This window comes from Anastrepha ludens, chromosome 4 (assembly GCF_028408465.1).
Source record: "Anastrepha ludens isolate Willacy chromosome 4, idAnaLude1.1, whole genome shotgun sequence".
NCBI classification, from domain to species: Eukaryota; Metazoa; Arthropoda; class Insecta; order Diptera; family Tephritidae; genus Anastrepha; species Anastrepha ludens.
In genome coordinates this window covers 117,774,019-117,790,756 of record NC_071500.1, presented here as the reverse complement: position 1 = coordinate 117,790,756, position 16,738 = coordinate 117,774,019, and the positions used below count along the sequence as shown (strand labels likewise).

General features: G+C 40.2%; 1 protein-coding gene across 1 annotated transcript in view; it reads right to left on the bottom strand.

The window, feature by feature from the left end:
• LOC128860820 (putative transcription factor SOX-15) overlaps window positions 1-16,738 on the bottom strand; it is a 115,492-nt gene that overhangs the window by 68,785 nt on the left and 29,969 nt on the right. Inside the window, exon 2 of the mRNA XM_054098579.1 lies at window positions 28-1,052. Coding sequence (XP_053954554.1) covers window positions 28-911 — 884 coding nt within the window. The 5' untranslated portion in view covers window positions 912-1,052. The remainder of the gene's footprint in view (window positions 1-27; window positions 1,053-16,738) is intronic.

Here is a 16,738-nt window from a genome sequence, read left to right as displayed (position 1 = left end):
TTTAACTTATGTGGATAGCGTAATTACCTGGCGCTGCTGCCGCTATTCATCAGTCCACCCATGTTTTGGTGCAGATTTGTCATTGGCGACGGAGCCTGTGAATTGTGGTGCAGATGTGCTGCGGCGGCGGCGGCCATCACGGATGCGGTACTTGCTGAATTCGTTGCGTTAACAGGTGAAGAGGCGGCAACGCCGTGAGCGTTTATGTGCCCGTGCGTGTGATGATGTGTGGTGTGGTGGAGCGAATGCTGATGTTGCCCGTGCAAGGCTGAAGAGTTGTGGTGTTGTAGCTGATGCGCCGATGAACTTGAAACACCGACTCCACCACCTGATGCAATGGAGCTGCCTGATCCGGCTGAACCTGCCGACGACGAAGTTGAGGCTGACTGATGCAACGACAACGAAGTGGAGGATGACGCCGACTGGTTGTTGTTGCCGCTATGTGAATGATGCGACAGCGTTGTTGACGATGGGTGAATGCCTGAATGTGATACCGGATGCGAGGCGGCTGCCAATAGCGAAGTGTGATGATGGTGAAGCGAGGCAGATGCCGAGCTGCTAGATGTGGGCGAGAGACTAGCCGAGGAGGCTGAGTTCAATGACAGCTGATGATGGCTTAGATGATGGTTGCTATGGTGTGCTTGCAAATGGGTCTGCTGGTGATGATGTTGTTGTTGTTGTTGTTGCTGTTGCAATTGCTGTTGTTGTTGTTGATGAACAACTGCGGCTAATTGACCCAAATGGTGATGATGATGATGATGCTGATGGTGGTGTCCACCTGTACCAGTTGACGATGTGACCGCCGATGCGGAATTAAGATGATTTTGAAGTTGCTGTCCGGTTGTGGATAACGAGAGTGGATGCGCGAGCGATATGCCTGATAGCGATAATGATGGGATACGATCCATCATTTTGTGAAGAATCGTAGAAAATATTTGTTGTTTGGCGTGGTGGTGGCTGTAGGAGTGGTAATGTGATTAGATTCGGGGCCTGATTGGAGCGACGGATTGGTGGTGCTGAGGTTGATGGCAAGAGCTGTTGGAAAGGTGAGGCTGTAATGACACAAATAATACAAGAAATGCAATGAGTTCATCTTAGATAAAAGATTTCATTTTCATAATTTTTCTATGTATGCATTAAATAATTATAGGTACATAAAGGTTCTACAATCTACTTAATATTAAGAAAAATAATAATAATAATTAATTATAATAATAATAATTAAGCTCGTGCAGAATAAACCTTCATCGCCAAAGGAGACGCACCGTACTTAATTTTTTCACCTGCCGAAGAGTTTTCGAAGAATTCTGCGTCTGTGGATCTCAACATTTCATTAAATATCACATAGGCTGAAAAGACCTGGGACTAACACATAGATGGCAGGAGTTTTATTGCATTTACCTCTTTTTCAGTTAGTAGTAACCTTAAATAGATATAGAATAGAATAAATAAAATTTTATAATACTCTATTCGTACTGAGTTATTGTGCTAAGTAGTACTTTTGTTATTTTCAAAACAATGGATCAAAAAGAATTTCGTGGTTTAATTTTACACTGCTTCTTGATGGGCACAAATAGCTTTCAACCGAAGCAATGGCTTGTTTAGGGACTCCGCTCTATCAGAAACAACAATAAAACGATGGTTTACTGACTTGGAACGTAGTAGTAGAGACCCCGATGATGCACAACGCAGTGGACGTCCAAATGAGGACACCAGAAAACATAAAAAAATTCACAAAATCGTTTTGATCGAAGTGGTATTGCAATGTTAGTGCGGCGGTGGAATGATGGTGTTGATGAATACAGCTAATTTTGAAAAAAAAGAAACTCTAGGTCCTAAGGAATTTTTAAAATTTCCACGCGAGCACGATTTCTTGTAAGTGAGTTAAAAGAGGACCTACTAATGTTCATGAACTGCCCTTTATATAAGTAACTCAATACAGAAACAATAATGATGGACTCTTGTGTGAACACTGCTCGGAATTACTAATTTGATTTTGAACCACAAAAATTATTACAGAGTGTCAAAAGAATTCAGTGATGAATGGACAAAATTGCAGTTTAATGTCTTGTCAATCAATATCAATAGACTTGGGGCTCCATCTCGACAACTGCGCACCGAATATTGTTCTTCAAAGCTGGAATCTCATCTTGCCCAAATTAGTTCAGAATAACTTTAAATTTTTCCGATGATTCCGATTACCTACTTCTGAACACCTACAAATGAAATATATCACAACCAATTTTTTTTTTTTGCATTAAATCTATGAAAACGTCTTCTCCATGTTTTTAAATTTTTGGGGGAGCTTTAGAAACTTTTTTTTAAGTATTCTTAGGTGAAGAAGAAATATAGCAACGGAATTTTCTATTTAGTGACAGGGACGAACAAGCACTCTAAATTAGAATACTCTTTATCATCACTACGGCGGCCGCCGTTGCCGAATGGGTTGGTGCCATTCTGAATTTACATAGAGAACGTAGTGTATTTCTGCCATGAAAAAGCTCCTCATAAAAAATATCTGCCGTTTGGAGTCGGCTTGAAACTGTAGGTCCCTCCATTTTGTGGAACAACATCAAGATGCACACCACAAACAGGAGGAAGAGCTCGGGCAAACACCCAGATTATATATATATACATATATATAAGTACCGTTTTTAGTTCCTTTGCAGCTTTGTTCCGGTTCTTTTTGTCTTCTGGTGATCGCGTCTATTGCCATCTTCTTTTCAGAGATGCCTTTGTCATTAGTAATCTTTTTATTTTTGGGCAGCCTTCAGGGTATGATGGTCTTGACACGGTTGGCGGAGTAGATTTTATGGCTGCTGCGTGTATGGCATCATTGAGGTATGTTATAGAGCTTTCAATGCTTTCAGCGCCTTTTAATGGTACATATAAATTGAGGTTTTTTTCAATATAATTTCTATAAGAATTCCAGTCATTTTTACTGTTATATGTAAAGGGTGATTTTTTAAGAGCTATAGGAAAGTTTTTCAAAATAACACACGTAAAATTCAGAAAAATGCATGAAATTTTTATTTAAATCGATAGTACAGTCCATATAATTTAATGTTTGAAGATTATTTCATGCAAATGTTGACCGCGACTGCGCTTCAAATGGTCCATCCGCTTAGTCCAATTTTGGCAAAAAATAATCTAAAGGCGTTATATCGGACGATCTGGGTGGCCCGAACGGGAAATAAATAGTTAATCGAACAAGCCCCTCAACAACTCCATTGTTACCCACGCTGTGTGGCATGTGGAACCGTCTTGCTGAAACCACATGTCATGCAAGTCATGCTCTTGCATTTTGGGAAAGTTGGATATCATTTGACGGTAGCGCTTACCATTCACAGTTACGTTACGATTCGCAACATCTTTGAAGAAGTACGGTTCAATGATACCTCCAGCGCATAAACCGCACCAAACTGTGACCTTTTCTGGGTACATTAGTAGCTCTTGCAATTCTTCTGGCTGATCTGCACTCCAAAATCGACAATTCTGCTTATTTATGTACCCATTGATCAAAAAATGAGCTTCGTCGCTGAACACAATTTTTCGACTATAAAACTTTCTTAACAGAACACGCATTTTTATAATAAAATTCAATGATTTGCAAGCGTTGTTCGTTTGTAAGCGGATTCATGGTTAAATTATAGACCAAACTGAAGATGTTTGAGATTGAAACAAAACACGAAACGTGCGTCAGCTGTTTAAACTGTTTAAAAAGATAATAGCTAAAAAGGCACCCGTTATATTGCGCACCGTGGCAGATGGCTAGTCGATTTGTGTTAGGTACGTAAGCAATAATGGAGAATGGTCAGATGATAGCTCAAAAATACTTTTAATTGTCAGTAAATTATTATTATTATTTTTGGCGGTGCAGAAGTCAAAGCAGTCAGGAGTTTTATTTTTGTCAGTAGGCTAATACGTCGTATGGAGGCTAACTGTGGATCTCTCTGCACGAGGTAACCCACTTTCGGGAATCCTCCCGTCGAGCAATCGACGGCTCGGGCATCGGATGTGCAGGCCCGAACCCCACACCCCCCTATGACCGGAACTGACACCCAGGGCTCCGGAGGAAGCGCACTACTACTGGTGAAACATGGCACATTGGCTATGCCAATGGAGAGCCGTGTGAGTGTGAGCGATACACCGTCATCGAAACGATCTGAAGCAACTGAGCAAGTTGTGGAGGATGTGGAGATGGCGGACAATCTCTCAGTAGACTCAGATGGATCTCCGGTACCGAGTAAGTCTTTGACAACGGTTAAACCTAGTGCGAATCCGGTAAGTACCGGTGAAAAGACTGAAGTTATTGGAGAGTTGAACGCAGGAGTTGGTCTATCCGCAAGGCAGATCAAACGAAGAAAACAGAAGGCGAAGCAAGCCGAGCAGAGGATTGCTCTGTAGCGTTGCACTCTTCCGGAAATGAAACGGGGTCTGTACCAACGACCGGGAAGAGGAGAAAGGCAAAGAAGAGGAAAGTCGAGGGACGGAATTCGGAAATGACTGCATCCTCGACCCAATCTAAGGCAGACAAACCTTTGCCTGACAAGGCTAAGGCTAAGGGACCTCAAATGTCGAATGACACTCTTCCGTCAACGTCTGGCGAATCATTCGCGAGAATGGCAGCAAAGGCAATGACGGTGGAGATACATACCGACAAACAAGACGGTCTACTCTCCAAAGGGCAACAAGACTATTTTGACAGCTATCTTTGGCGGACAGACGCGGCGACTTTCGAGGGGAAAAGCATTGTAGACGGCATCGTAAAGGTGCACTGTTCCTGAGATAGCAAAAATTCCAGCCTGCGAAAACAGCAAGTTCATTCTTGTTGAGAGTAGCAAAGAAAGGCTGGTACGAGCGAGTGTAGTTCAGCAGAACTCCTCACACGCATCCGTGTTCAGAACAAAGATCTTGACAAGACTCTCTGGAGAGTATACTCGCGCACCAGGCAGAAATCCGCTACCACTTCGGAGGCGGGTTCCCACCTGGTACTGGGTATCGATCTTGGGTCCCTCAAGGTTCTTAAGTCGAAGTACGGGTGCCGTCCCCACCTACATCTGGGGCGGATCCAGTTCCGCGTCCAGGATAAGGTGGAGGACAAAGCGTAAATATACTCAGTCTCATGACTGAAGTAATATTTACACAGATAAATCTGCAGCATAGCAAAGCGTCTACGGCTCTCTTGTGCCGTAGGCATGCAAAACTGCAAACAAACCCACACATAATACTTATACAAGAACCATGGGTATGTCACAAGCGTATCTGTGGTCTAAGTGCTATGTCGTGGGGACAAATACTTCATTGTGAAGGGAATGTGAGACCGCGAGCATGTATTATCATGCCGAGGTTGATCGAACACACGATGTTAAAAGAGCTATGCTCCGGAGATATCGTTGCTGCAAAAATAAAGTACTTGAAAAGTGGGAACAGTGTCAAAGCTATCATAGTTTCGGCCTTCCTACCCTACGACTCTTTACAGCCACCTCCTTCGAGGGAGCTAAGAGAAGTGGTCAAGTATGTAGAATCCAATAATCTGAGGATAATAGTGGGTTGTGATGCAAATTCACAGAGCATTGTGTGGGGAAGCAGCAAATGCAACCCCAGAGGTCTCAAGTTACTGGATTTTATCCTGACATCCGATTTGGTTATTCAAAACACTGGTAACAAAGCAACTTTTGTGACCAGAAGGAGACAAGAGGTGATTGATTTAGTACTTACCAATAGGCCAGTTGGAAACCAAATCAACCGATGGAGAGTTTTGGAAGAGAACTCTCTTTCTGATCATCGTCTTATCGAATTTCCGATACAATAGCAATACCTTCCGGTAGGAATCCTCGAAATGTGGAGTGGGACAGGTATAGTGAGCTTGTAACAGAGCGATTACCAAACCTGAAAAAACTCAAATCAGCAGAAATGATTGAAGATGCTACTAAGAAATTAGAATTGCTTTGAGGAACTATGCCCACTCAGGCAAAGCAGACAGGGGAAAGCGGTTCCTTGGTGGAGCCCTGAACTGTCGAAGCTTCGTGTACGGTCCAGAAAACTTCTTAATAAGGCCTTAAAGACCCAAACAGAAGAGGACTGGGCTAATCATCGACTTACACAGAGAGAATATAAGAAAAACATACGGAAAGCCAAACTTGAATCCTATAGAAATTTCTGCAGTAACGTCGAAGAAATGAGAGAAACAGCGAGACTTTGTAAGGTCCTTCATTTAGACCGCTCAGAAAGCCTGGATTCCATTCGAAAACCTGATGGTTCATACACCATTTCCAAATCGGAAATGTTCCACTCGAAACCCATTTTCCGGGTAGTAGAACTCTCTCTGAAGTAGAGAGTGGCATGAACAACAACGGTAGCAACGGTGGAACCTCTAGGTACAGCTGGTATATTGCTAGTCGGATAGTGACAAAGGAATCGATAAGGTTTTCCTTGTCTTCCATTGAGAGTCCCCTGGACCTGATGGAATATATCCAGCAATACTTAAAAAAGGAGGAGAGAGGCTGATTGAGGCCCTGAAAAGGATCTTCACAGTCTGTTTTGCATTTGGTTATATACCAGGAAAAGATGACTATTCCCTACCAAAAAGTTTTAGACCAATCAGTTTGACATCGTTCATGTTGAAAAGTCTGGAACGAGTGGTGGAGAAACATATTTGAGTGGGGGTATTGCCGAGAAGTCCACTTAGTAGAAATCAACACGCTTACCAGAGTGGAAAATCATGTGAATCAGTCTTACACGATCTTGTTAGCAAGATTAAAGCCGGGCTGGAAGCTGCCGAATACACAATGGGCGTGTTCGTGGACATTGAGGGGGCTTTTGATAATGCCACTTTCGGTTCGATATGTTCTTCTGCCGAACGACTTGGAGTTAATCAAACCATTGTAAAATGGATATATTCCATGCTCTATGAGAGGATGTTAACCGATGGTGAGAGCAGTGACGAACAAATCACAGTCAGGGCCAAGCAAGGATGTCCCCAAGGGGGTGTTCTCTCTCTGCTGTTGTGGGGCTTCGTCGTAGACTCTCTATTAGTGGAGATGCAGGAACTCGGTTTTCACGTCCAAGCATATGCGGACGATGTTTGTACGCTAACATCGGATAAATCCTTAAGGAGTCTGCACGAAAGTGCAGAGCATTCTTGACAAAATCGATGACTGGTGCATGAAAAAAGGTCTTTCCGTTAATCCGAACAAAACAACCATAGTCTTGTTTACGAGAAAACTGAAATTGGATGGACTCAGTCTTCCAACACTGAAAGGTGTGACACTTGGTCTTTCCGACGAAGTTAAATATCTGGGAGTAATCTCGTGCGAATAGCACGGATAAGAAGCTGACTTGGTAGCCACACGTTTCACTGAAGGTGATTTTTGATTGAAGATTTTTCAGCAATTCTACGGCATTTGGTAAAACCTGGCGTCTGAAACCTGCTGTGGTCCTGTGGATATACACAGCACTTATCAGACCAATCATCACTTACGCTTCTGTGGTCTGGTGGCGACGGAGCATGGTTAAGTCCACAATCCGGGAACTATGCAGGCTGCAAAGAAGTGTATGTTTATGCATAACGGGGGCCATGAGTACAACCTCTGGTGATGCCCTAAATGCTATCCTCGATCTTAAGATACAACAGGAAGCAATAAAATCAATGTGTAGACTCCATAAATATGGTTTCTGGCACGAAGATGGAACTTCGGGACACAGAGAAATCTTTAAGTTGCTATCGGAGCAGTATCCACTGTTTTTGGCACCTAAAGATTACCTGATACCCACAGTTTCATTTGGAAGGAAATTTTATGTCAGATTGCTCACGCAATGGAGCAATCCAGAATACATGCAGGGAGGTTTGACAGATATTTTCTTTACCGATAGGTCCAAGAATGAAGTAGGGTCTGGAGCCGGATGGTATTGTACTTAAACGATAGTAATAAGTATCACCATGCTATGGGGGAAATGACAACTGTTTTCCAAACAGAAGTTTTTGCCATCCTGAAAGTAGCCGAATGGATAATCGAGAGGAGATTGAGCGGGAAACAGATTGGAGTCTTCAGTGACAGCCAGGTTGCACTGAAGGCCCTGGAGAGCGCGAAGCAAAATCAAAGATTGTTCAAGAACGTAAGAAGAAGCTTAATTCTGTCGCAAGACAAAATAGGATTTTACTTTCTACTAAAACTTAGAAGGAAAGACATTCGGTTGAGGGTCGGCATCATTAGAGGACACAACCCATGGGGTCAGCATATGACCACCATTGGAATCATCGAGGATCCGATATGCATGTCATGCTTGGAGGAGGCGAATATCACTGAACACTTTCTCTGTGAGTGTCCTGCCTTTGCTAGAGCACGGCTACGAGTATTGGGTTCCGATGTCATGAGAATGAATAATATTCGTTCTCTAAAACTGGAGGATATTTACAGATTTGCCAAAGAATCTAGAAAATTCTCACAGGACTAACTATCTCCATCTCTGTCTCTACTCTTTCCTATCTCCTTCTCTGATACTTTTCTCCTTCCCTCCTTGACTATCTACCCCCTTTCCAGAGCTTTAAATACAATGGGCTTTTAAGCCTGAGTGTTTTGGGAGCCACCAAATCTCCTGGTGCTCCTTGGCTCGACCTTTTCAAATTTCAGGCCAATACGTCGGTTCACCTGTGCTTATATGTCTAGCTTTAGTAGTCTCGATTGTGTTCAAGAGATTTTTGCCTTTGGCATTGGTTGTTTTTGGCGTTAAAATCTCAGTAATTGCTATTTTCGTCGATTGTATGTGGCTTGTTTGAAATGGTTCCAATACTTTATAGCTTATACTCCTTCTTATAATAATTGCTGATCCTCCGTGTTCAGTCCTATCAAGATGATTTGTATTTAAAAGTGCGTATCCTGGAATAGTCATATTATGCTTAGCGGCAAAGTGTGTTTCAGATATGAGGGCTATATCTATGGTATTATCTTCTAAAAATTGTTTTAGCTCCAGAGAGTGGTTGTACAACTCATTGGCAATCCAAACCAGAGTATTGAGTTTTTTGTCCATAATTACTGTTTAGTATTGTGATTAATGCATTGATGACGTTCATCATATTTTTCATTTGTTGGAAAAGTAGTTTCATCATGTCCTTTAGTTCAGCTAGTTCCCCGGGATTACAGTTAGAATCTTTTTTATAGTCAGTGTATGTGCTTTGAACTACTGTGTTTTTAGCTTTTTATTTGAATTGTTTTGTGTTACTCCATTTGCATAACTCAATCCAGGCTGCACTTCACTTACAGGAGTGTTGGAACTTTGCAATTGGCGGTATGATTGCCTGAACATAGTTCGTTGTTTACCGGCATGTCACAGCCAATCCTTTTGTGATTTCCTGCGCACTTAACGCAAATAGGGTCAGGAGTGCAGAAAATTCGGTGTGTTCATATTTCTGGCAGAGAATTGATAACATCTTGTATTAACTTAAAACGAAATCGGCCAATCATATAGAAATATGTACTTCTGAACCACCGCCTCCAGTCACCGTTGCTCCAGTATCCGAAATACAAATCGAAATCATTCAAGGTATCTCTTGCGCTTCTTGGTTATTAACTAATTTGGCAATGTACATATGTACCTACATAATGCACAATACATACATACATGCATAGACGGAAGCAAGGGAAATATTTGTAAGAATTCTAAATAATTACCTAGAATATTTTGTTAATTTAGTTTCCTAAGCTTCATTTCTGTTAATTACTTCTATATAAATACTCTTAGTTCTATGTAGTCTGTAAGAATCTTTGTATTTCTTGACTTACTAAAATGAATAAGTTATAAGAAATTTTATCTTTTTCTTTTACTCATTACAATTGAAGCTAGGTAGGTAAGGTAGGTAAGATGGCAAGAGTACCCCAGGTACGCTACAAGTAGCACTTACGTGCCGTTTTGATACCATAAAGTGGACCACTACCTGTGAAAGGATTAAGGGAGGAGATAAGACCGTCTACAGCCATCCAGTGCTGTTGATGTAGCGGAGGAGAGAAAAGGGATCTAGGCTGGAGAATTTCATCAAGTCATCCCCAAAGGGGACGCTGAGGAATCTCAAGCGCCTAGCCGCCAAAGCCGAACATCTGCAGAGAAAATGTTCCACAGTCTCTTTCTCTGTAGGATAGGGGGTTGTACGGAATTCCAAGCATCTCCGCGTGAGTGCCGATCGCCCAGTGGCCAGTGATCACCGCAATGAGTTTGGAAATTGAATGGCGGGGGGTTCCCATCACCTTAAGCGTTCTGTTTATATCGTATTGAGGCCATAGTGTTTTTGAAATGGCACACGATGAGACCGACGTCCATCTGTCTTGCGCTTTTCTTAGAAAGAAGTTGTGTAGTTTCCCTTTAACGACGGCCAAGGGGATACCGATGTCTGAGAAGAGGGCAGCTGGATTCGGTTTTGTCGCCCCCTGGCAAGCTCATCGGGAATTTCATTTTCCTCTATATTCCTGTGCCCAGGAACCCAGATGAGGGAGATGTTTCCTGCACGTTCGAGGCGTTTAAGTTCCTCCTTACAGGAGTTCACGAGAAGAGAGCTGCAATACGGCGACGACAGTGCCTTGATTTCAGCTTGGCTATCGGAAAAAATATTTATGTCTCCCTTCCAACAGCGATCCCGAAGCATTTTGCATGCCTGCAGGATCGCGAAGACCTCTGCTTGAAAGACGCTGCTTGTCTCCGGCAGTTTATAGGAGACCGAAATGTTGGCTGATTTGGAGTAGACCCCCGCTCCCACTCCAGACTCGATTTTGGATCCACAATTGAAGCTAGTTAATTATAAATTTAATTTAACTTTGATTAATTAATTTAGCATTAATCTGTTTTCATAGTCTGTAAGAAATACTGTATTTTTTAGACTATTAATTGAATTAAATAAATATGAAGAGGGCTGTGACTGCCAAACCAATACAATTGCTAATGGAACGTTCTTCGTTTGACAGCGATGATGAAATGGAACAAATTATTGTGGACAAAATAAAATCATGTGATGCTAGCTCGTTATTTTGCACTTTGTTTAGTTTATTTTTTTTTTAATTTAATACGAGGTAGTTCAAATGAAAAAGTATTTAATTTGTACATGTACGTTTTTTGATATGTTTCTCTTCGAGAGCGAATACTCGAAAATTAAGTTATTGTATAATTTTTATATGAAAATACCTATAAACTCACTCAAACTTCGATGAAATATTTATTTGAGAACATTTTTTACTGCATCGTTTAACGAATTGAATGAGATGTGTGCACATTGACCTAACACCTACATACATACATGCCTACATATGTACATATGAATATATATCAGGATTTGACGATGGATTTGCATTGATGACCCATTACTATTTTGCACCCCAAATAAATAGAAATCAATTTAAATACAAAGGAAATTATGTAAACTCGTATATATAAATATATACCTACATATGTATGATACTTATGTGTTTAACACGTCGTTTGGGCCATAACAACAATAAAATAACAAGCAAAGGGCGAAGAGAATGTACAACAAACAAGTAAATATGTCTAATGCAAAATGCAAACAAATCACAGCCGTATAAAATAAGAAAATACACAGTGCGAATGAATTGACGAAAGTGTAGTCTGTCTAAGAGTAGCAGCATGTAAGTTCATACTTATGTATGTGTGTAAGTGCACAGTCATCCCAGAGAGGGGGCAGTACTTGTCTCCATTTAATAATCCCAGAAGCAAATGCGAGTGCCAAGAACAGTTTTAACCCAAATTTTGTATGGCATACGTCGGAGCCATATGTCCGGCATCCGTAGATATTCAACATTCATAAGCACAGATGTACATACATACATACAATGTATATCGTACATGTGAATAAAAAGTAAAATTTGTTTGGGGTCTTAGTTGTAAAGGGATGTTTTGACCAGCCACGAAGTGAAAATGGGAACAAAGTTATAAGAGGAAAAAAAAATAATAATGGAAGGGACAATATGAAAGAAATAATGGATAGGGTTATGGATTTCAACTGGTTAGCTTAGCTTTGTGGTCTCGCCGGGCTTGGTGTTTCAAGTGCCTTTACGCCTAATGAATTTTCCTTTATGCCAAGAAATGCTGCACTTCAAAACCGCCAACGTGGCCATCGAATGCTATTTGAGGTGTGGTGGAGGTGATTACCGTACAGTGTTCAAAGATGGGTGCATATTTGAAAATAAAATCTACCCTTCAATAGTATTTGAAAATATGTGCGGCAAAAGGGTAACATTTTTCGTCTGTATTTTAGAATTTTTAAGAAAAATCATTAAGGGTGCGTTCGCTAAACATACATATACAGTCTGTCTAATAGAAGCATAACAGCCATAACTTAGAAACTATTTGACCAATTCGATTCTAACAAGCTTCTTTGTATGGGCTTATAATTATAATATAGTACATACGCAATATATTCAGTAAAATGTACAGTCACTACCATATAATGGCTTCACACCTCCGAGTCATTCTTTGTCTCAAGGATGATAGACAAAATAAACAAATCGCTGTCGGGGTCATAACGTCTTGGCCACACCTTCTGAATTCTTTTCACCATGCTTTGTTTTCTGCGTAAGTGGTGGAGGTAATTGGCTCCAAATCAGCCAAATTTGCCTTTGTAATTGTATGACCGTTCACATTTGCTTTCCTTTAAGTTTCCGCTTAACTACCAAACATTTTAAATATGGTTGGGATCAGGCGACTGTGAAAGCCAATCTAACATTTCAATCCCATTTTGCTGTTTCCACTCTATACAACATCGTCTTCGCTGCTTGTGATCGTTGTCTTCTTGTAAAATACAAGGTTAGCTAGTTCGTTATTCTAGCCATCTTCGCAGCTTACGGTAACAATCTTTTCGGAGAGCCAGTCCCAAGCACGAACTTTAACTGGATGCTTAACAGTCCGTTGAGTTGTCCATAATCAGCAATACACCGCAAAGCAAATTAAATCGTTTCACTATAAACATTTATCTAAATTCGAGCGATGCAGTATATTCAAGAATTAATTTTAATTTTATAAAAGTAAGAAAAAAAAAAACCATTAGCTTAAAAATTGCTTAGTTTTGAAGTTTTAAAAATTGATTAGCATTTTCAATATGAAATTTCTTTACTTTCAGTAAAAAACTGCGAACGATATTGGCCTTTTTGTAAACGAGAGTAAAATCAAATATCTGTTGAAATCGAGGTGGATTACCCAGGTACAAAATCTTCAGGTGGGAGGCAATACTTTTGAAGGAGGACAACATTTTAAATATCTGGGAGTTATGTTCACATATAGCGGTGATTCAGCTCATGCAATCAGGGATCGCATCAACAGCGCCCAACTTAGTTAGTGTGAAGAGTGGGCTCTTAAATTTGCTGGCTGCGCACAGATTGCTAATATGGAGAGAAAAATGTTTAGTCCAATGAATGACGGGACCTATAGCATCAGGTATAACTTGGAACTAAACAATCTTACTCAGAACGAGACAGCTGTGCAATTGGTGAGGCACTGCTGACAAATTCATGTTACACGTATGCCTGCGGACTGTACCGTGAAGAAAGCTAACGGGTGATTTTTTAGCGAATATCTTTTTAAACAGTTGGTTTAAACAGCCGACGCACGTTTCGTGTTTTGTTTCACCGTCAAACATCTTCAGTTTAGTCTTTAATTTAACCATGAATCGTCTTACAAACGAACAACGCTTGCAAATCATTGAATTTTATTATAAAAATGCGTGTTCTGTTAAGAAAGCTTATCGCGCGCTTCTTCCATTTTGTGGTCAGTTTAATCAACCCACTGAAGCGGCTATTCGAGCTATTGTGACTAAATTTAGAAACAAATTTACATTATTGGGCTTCAAACCACCAACACGCTTACGCAAAGTGCGAACTGAAGAATATATCGCAGCTGTATCGGCCAGTGTTTATGATGACCATCCATTATCGATTCGTCGCCGTTCGCAGCAATTGGGCCTCTGTTACTCAACAACGCGGAAAATTTTGCGAAAGGATTTACGTGTGAGACCTTTCAAAATACAGCTGGTGCAAGAATTGAAGCGGAACGACCTACCGCAACGCATAATTTTTGGTGAATAGGCTCTTGGAAAGTTGGCCGAATATCCACTTTTTTATCGAAAAACTGTGTTCAGCGACGAAGTTCATTTTTGGATCAATTGGTACGTAAATAAGCAGAATTGTCGATTTTTGAGTGAAGATCAGCCAGAAGAATTGCAAGAGCTACCAATGTATCCAGAAAAGGTCACAGTTTGGTGCGGTTTATGGGCTGTACTTCTTCAAAGATCTTGCGAATCATAACGTAACTGTGAATGGTGAGCGCTACCGCCAAATGATATCCAACTTTTTTTTGCCCAAAATGCAAGAGCTTGACTTGCATGACATATGGACTCAGCAAGACGGTGCCACAAGCCACACAGCACGCGTAACAATGGACTTGTTGAGAGGCGAGTTCGGTGAACATTTTATTTCATGTTCGGGACCTGCCAATTGGCCACCCAGATCGTGCGATATAGCACCTTTAGATTATTTTTTGTGGGGCTATGTTAAAGCTCATGTCTATTCAGACAAGCCTGCTTCAATTAACGCATTGGAAGACAACATTAAAGCATTTATATGTAACATACCGGCCGAAACATTCGAAAGAGTATGCCAAAATTGGACCAAGCGGATGGACCATTTGAAGCGCAGTCGCGGTCAACATTTGCATGAAATAATCTTTCATTAAACTATATGGACTGTACTATCGGTTTAAATAAAAATTTCAGGCATTTTTCTGAATTTTACGTGTGTTTTTTTTTTTAATTTCCTATAGCTCTTTAAAAATCACCCTTTATAACAGGGAAGCTAATGGGCGCGATAGATACACGCAGCAGAAAACGATGTTAAAGACTTGGGAACTCGTACCATTCTATCATTTAAGAAACTTCCGAGGAATCCAATTTTATCCTGTAAATAAAATTCTATTTTGAATTATAGTAGTAACTGTAATTCTACTAACATGAATCGGAGCACGACCTGTCGAAAATCCTTATGTACTAGAATTGTAAAGGAAGCTTTTACGCACTCTATGTTGTGACGCTATGAATAATGATGATAGAAAAATTTCAGTTTATTCTGTAACGTTGTGAAGTACCCCCTAGTACGAAACCAAAGTCGAGCGAACGTGTTGGATTTTCTTGTAATAAATGTAGTATCTACATGTCATATTTTAGCCAGAATCGTTTATTTGATTACCAAGGTGTGTAGTGGCGCTTCGGTTGACTTGAAAATGGGCGTTACGTACGTATGCCAGGGATTCGCTACACAGAATTTTCACTTTTTCACTGTACTTACATATATTGTATATTTGAATATAACTCGAAAAGTTATGGGAATTCCATTTAAAACGTGCAAGGATTACAGAGCATTAATTGATTAAGCTATTAATAAAAAAAAGAAATTATCGTTCAAAAATTTATTTTTTTTTCTAACAAATTTTTATTAAAAAGCACAAAAAATGCAAGAAATTTGCTTGATTTTTTTTTTTAATTTACTTCTTATTATATTTGATCCCAATCATCCCAATTGAACAATCAAACTTTCAGAAGAATTGACGACAAAGTCCAAAATACTTGGATCATTTGTCATGGAAATATGTTTGATAAACATTTTTCTACATCAATCGTGAGTCATAAGCAAAATGCATGAAAACATCAAAATGCTAAACTAAAAAAAATTAATAATTTAATTTGCCAATGACCACAGTACTCATTTATTGCGAGATAGGGTTGAAATTTGGGCAGCAAAGCTACTCGTAAAAATAAAATTCTAAAGACGTCCATACTCGCTGTTGCCTGTTAGTGAGTGTGGGCTGTCGAGTGTATGCCTTTGAATTGAGTTTTGTACCGTTGACGGTTAAGCGGAAGCGGAAGTGCGTTTGCCAGCAAGTCAAAGTGTTGGCCACAGGCAAACGACAGCTTCGCACAAAGAACTTATTTTATTTAAATATTCAACAATAGCGTAAAATAAAGCAAGCTTTATAAAACTCAAAAGAAACAATACGTCTATGTATATAACTTAGCTTATTCACGCTATTAGCTTGCGCATCATTGTATCCCCATGGGGATGGGCTGTCAAGAGAATTAATGGCTTAAATCAATTACTTAATTGATAATCAACGAAGAATAATTGGAGAGGTATGGCTTGTGAGAACTTCGAGTGCTAAAGCCGCTGAACAAGCAGAGGTCAGTAACTTCTTTACTTTAACATTTCGTAAAATGGGTTATTCATCAGTTATATAGAAGATACGCAAATATTTTAATAGATGTGTGCCGTTGAGTGGCCCAAAGTGTCGCCCTGTAAGCTAAAGTGGAATAATAACGTTCCATTCTTTCACTTTGCACTTAGCTTTGGCAGAGCAGAAACGTTTTTCCACCCTCATATAATTTGTTACTCCTCTCTTACCCTATCTTCGTACCAACTTGTTGGGGATTTTGGAAAATCTCCTTTTGTCTTCCTGTTATGAGTAGTATTGTTTTTAAAACGGTTCGGAGTGGAAAACATCAAAATACAATAATAAACTGGCTATTTATTTAATTTTCATGGGGCTTAACTTAAACGCTTTATGACCAGCTTAAGTATCGGTTTATGATGCCGACAGTTGTTCGTCAACTTTTTCGCTGCCTACGTAGTGAATTTAGTGGCTTTCTCTTTTAATTGCTGTCTATATGATATGATAATGAAGCGGCAGGCTTAGG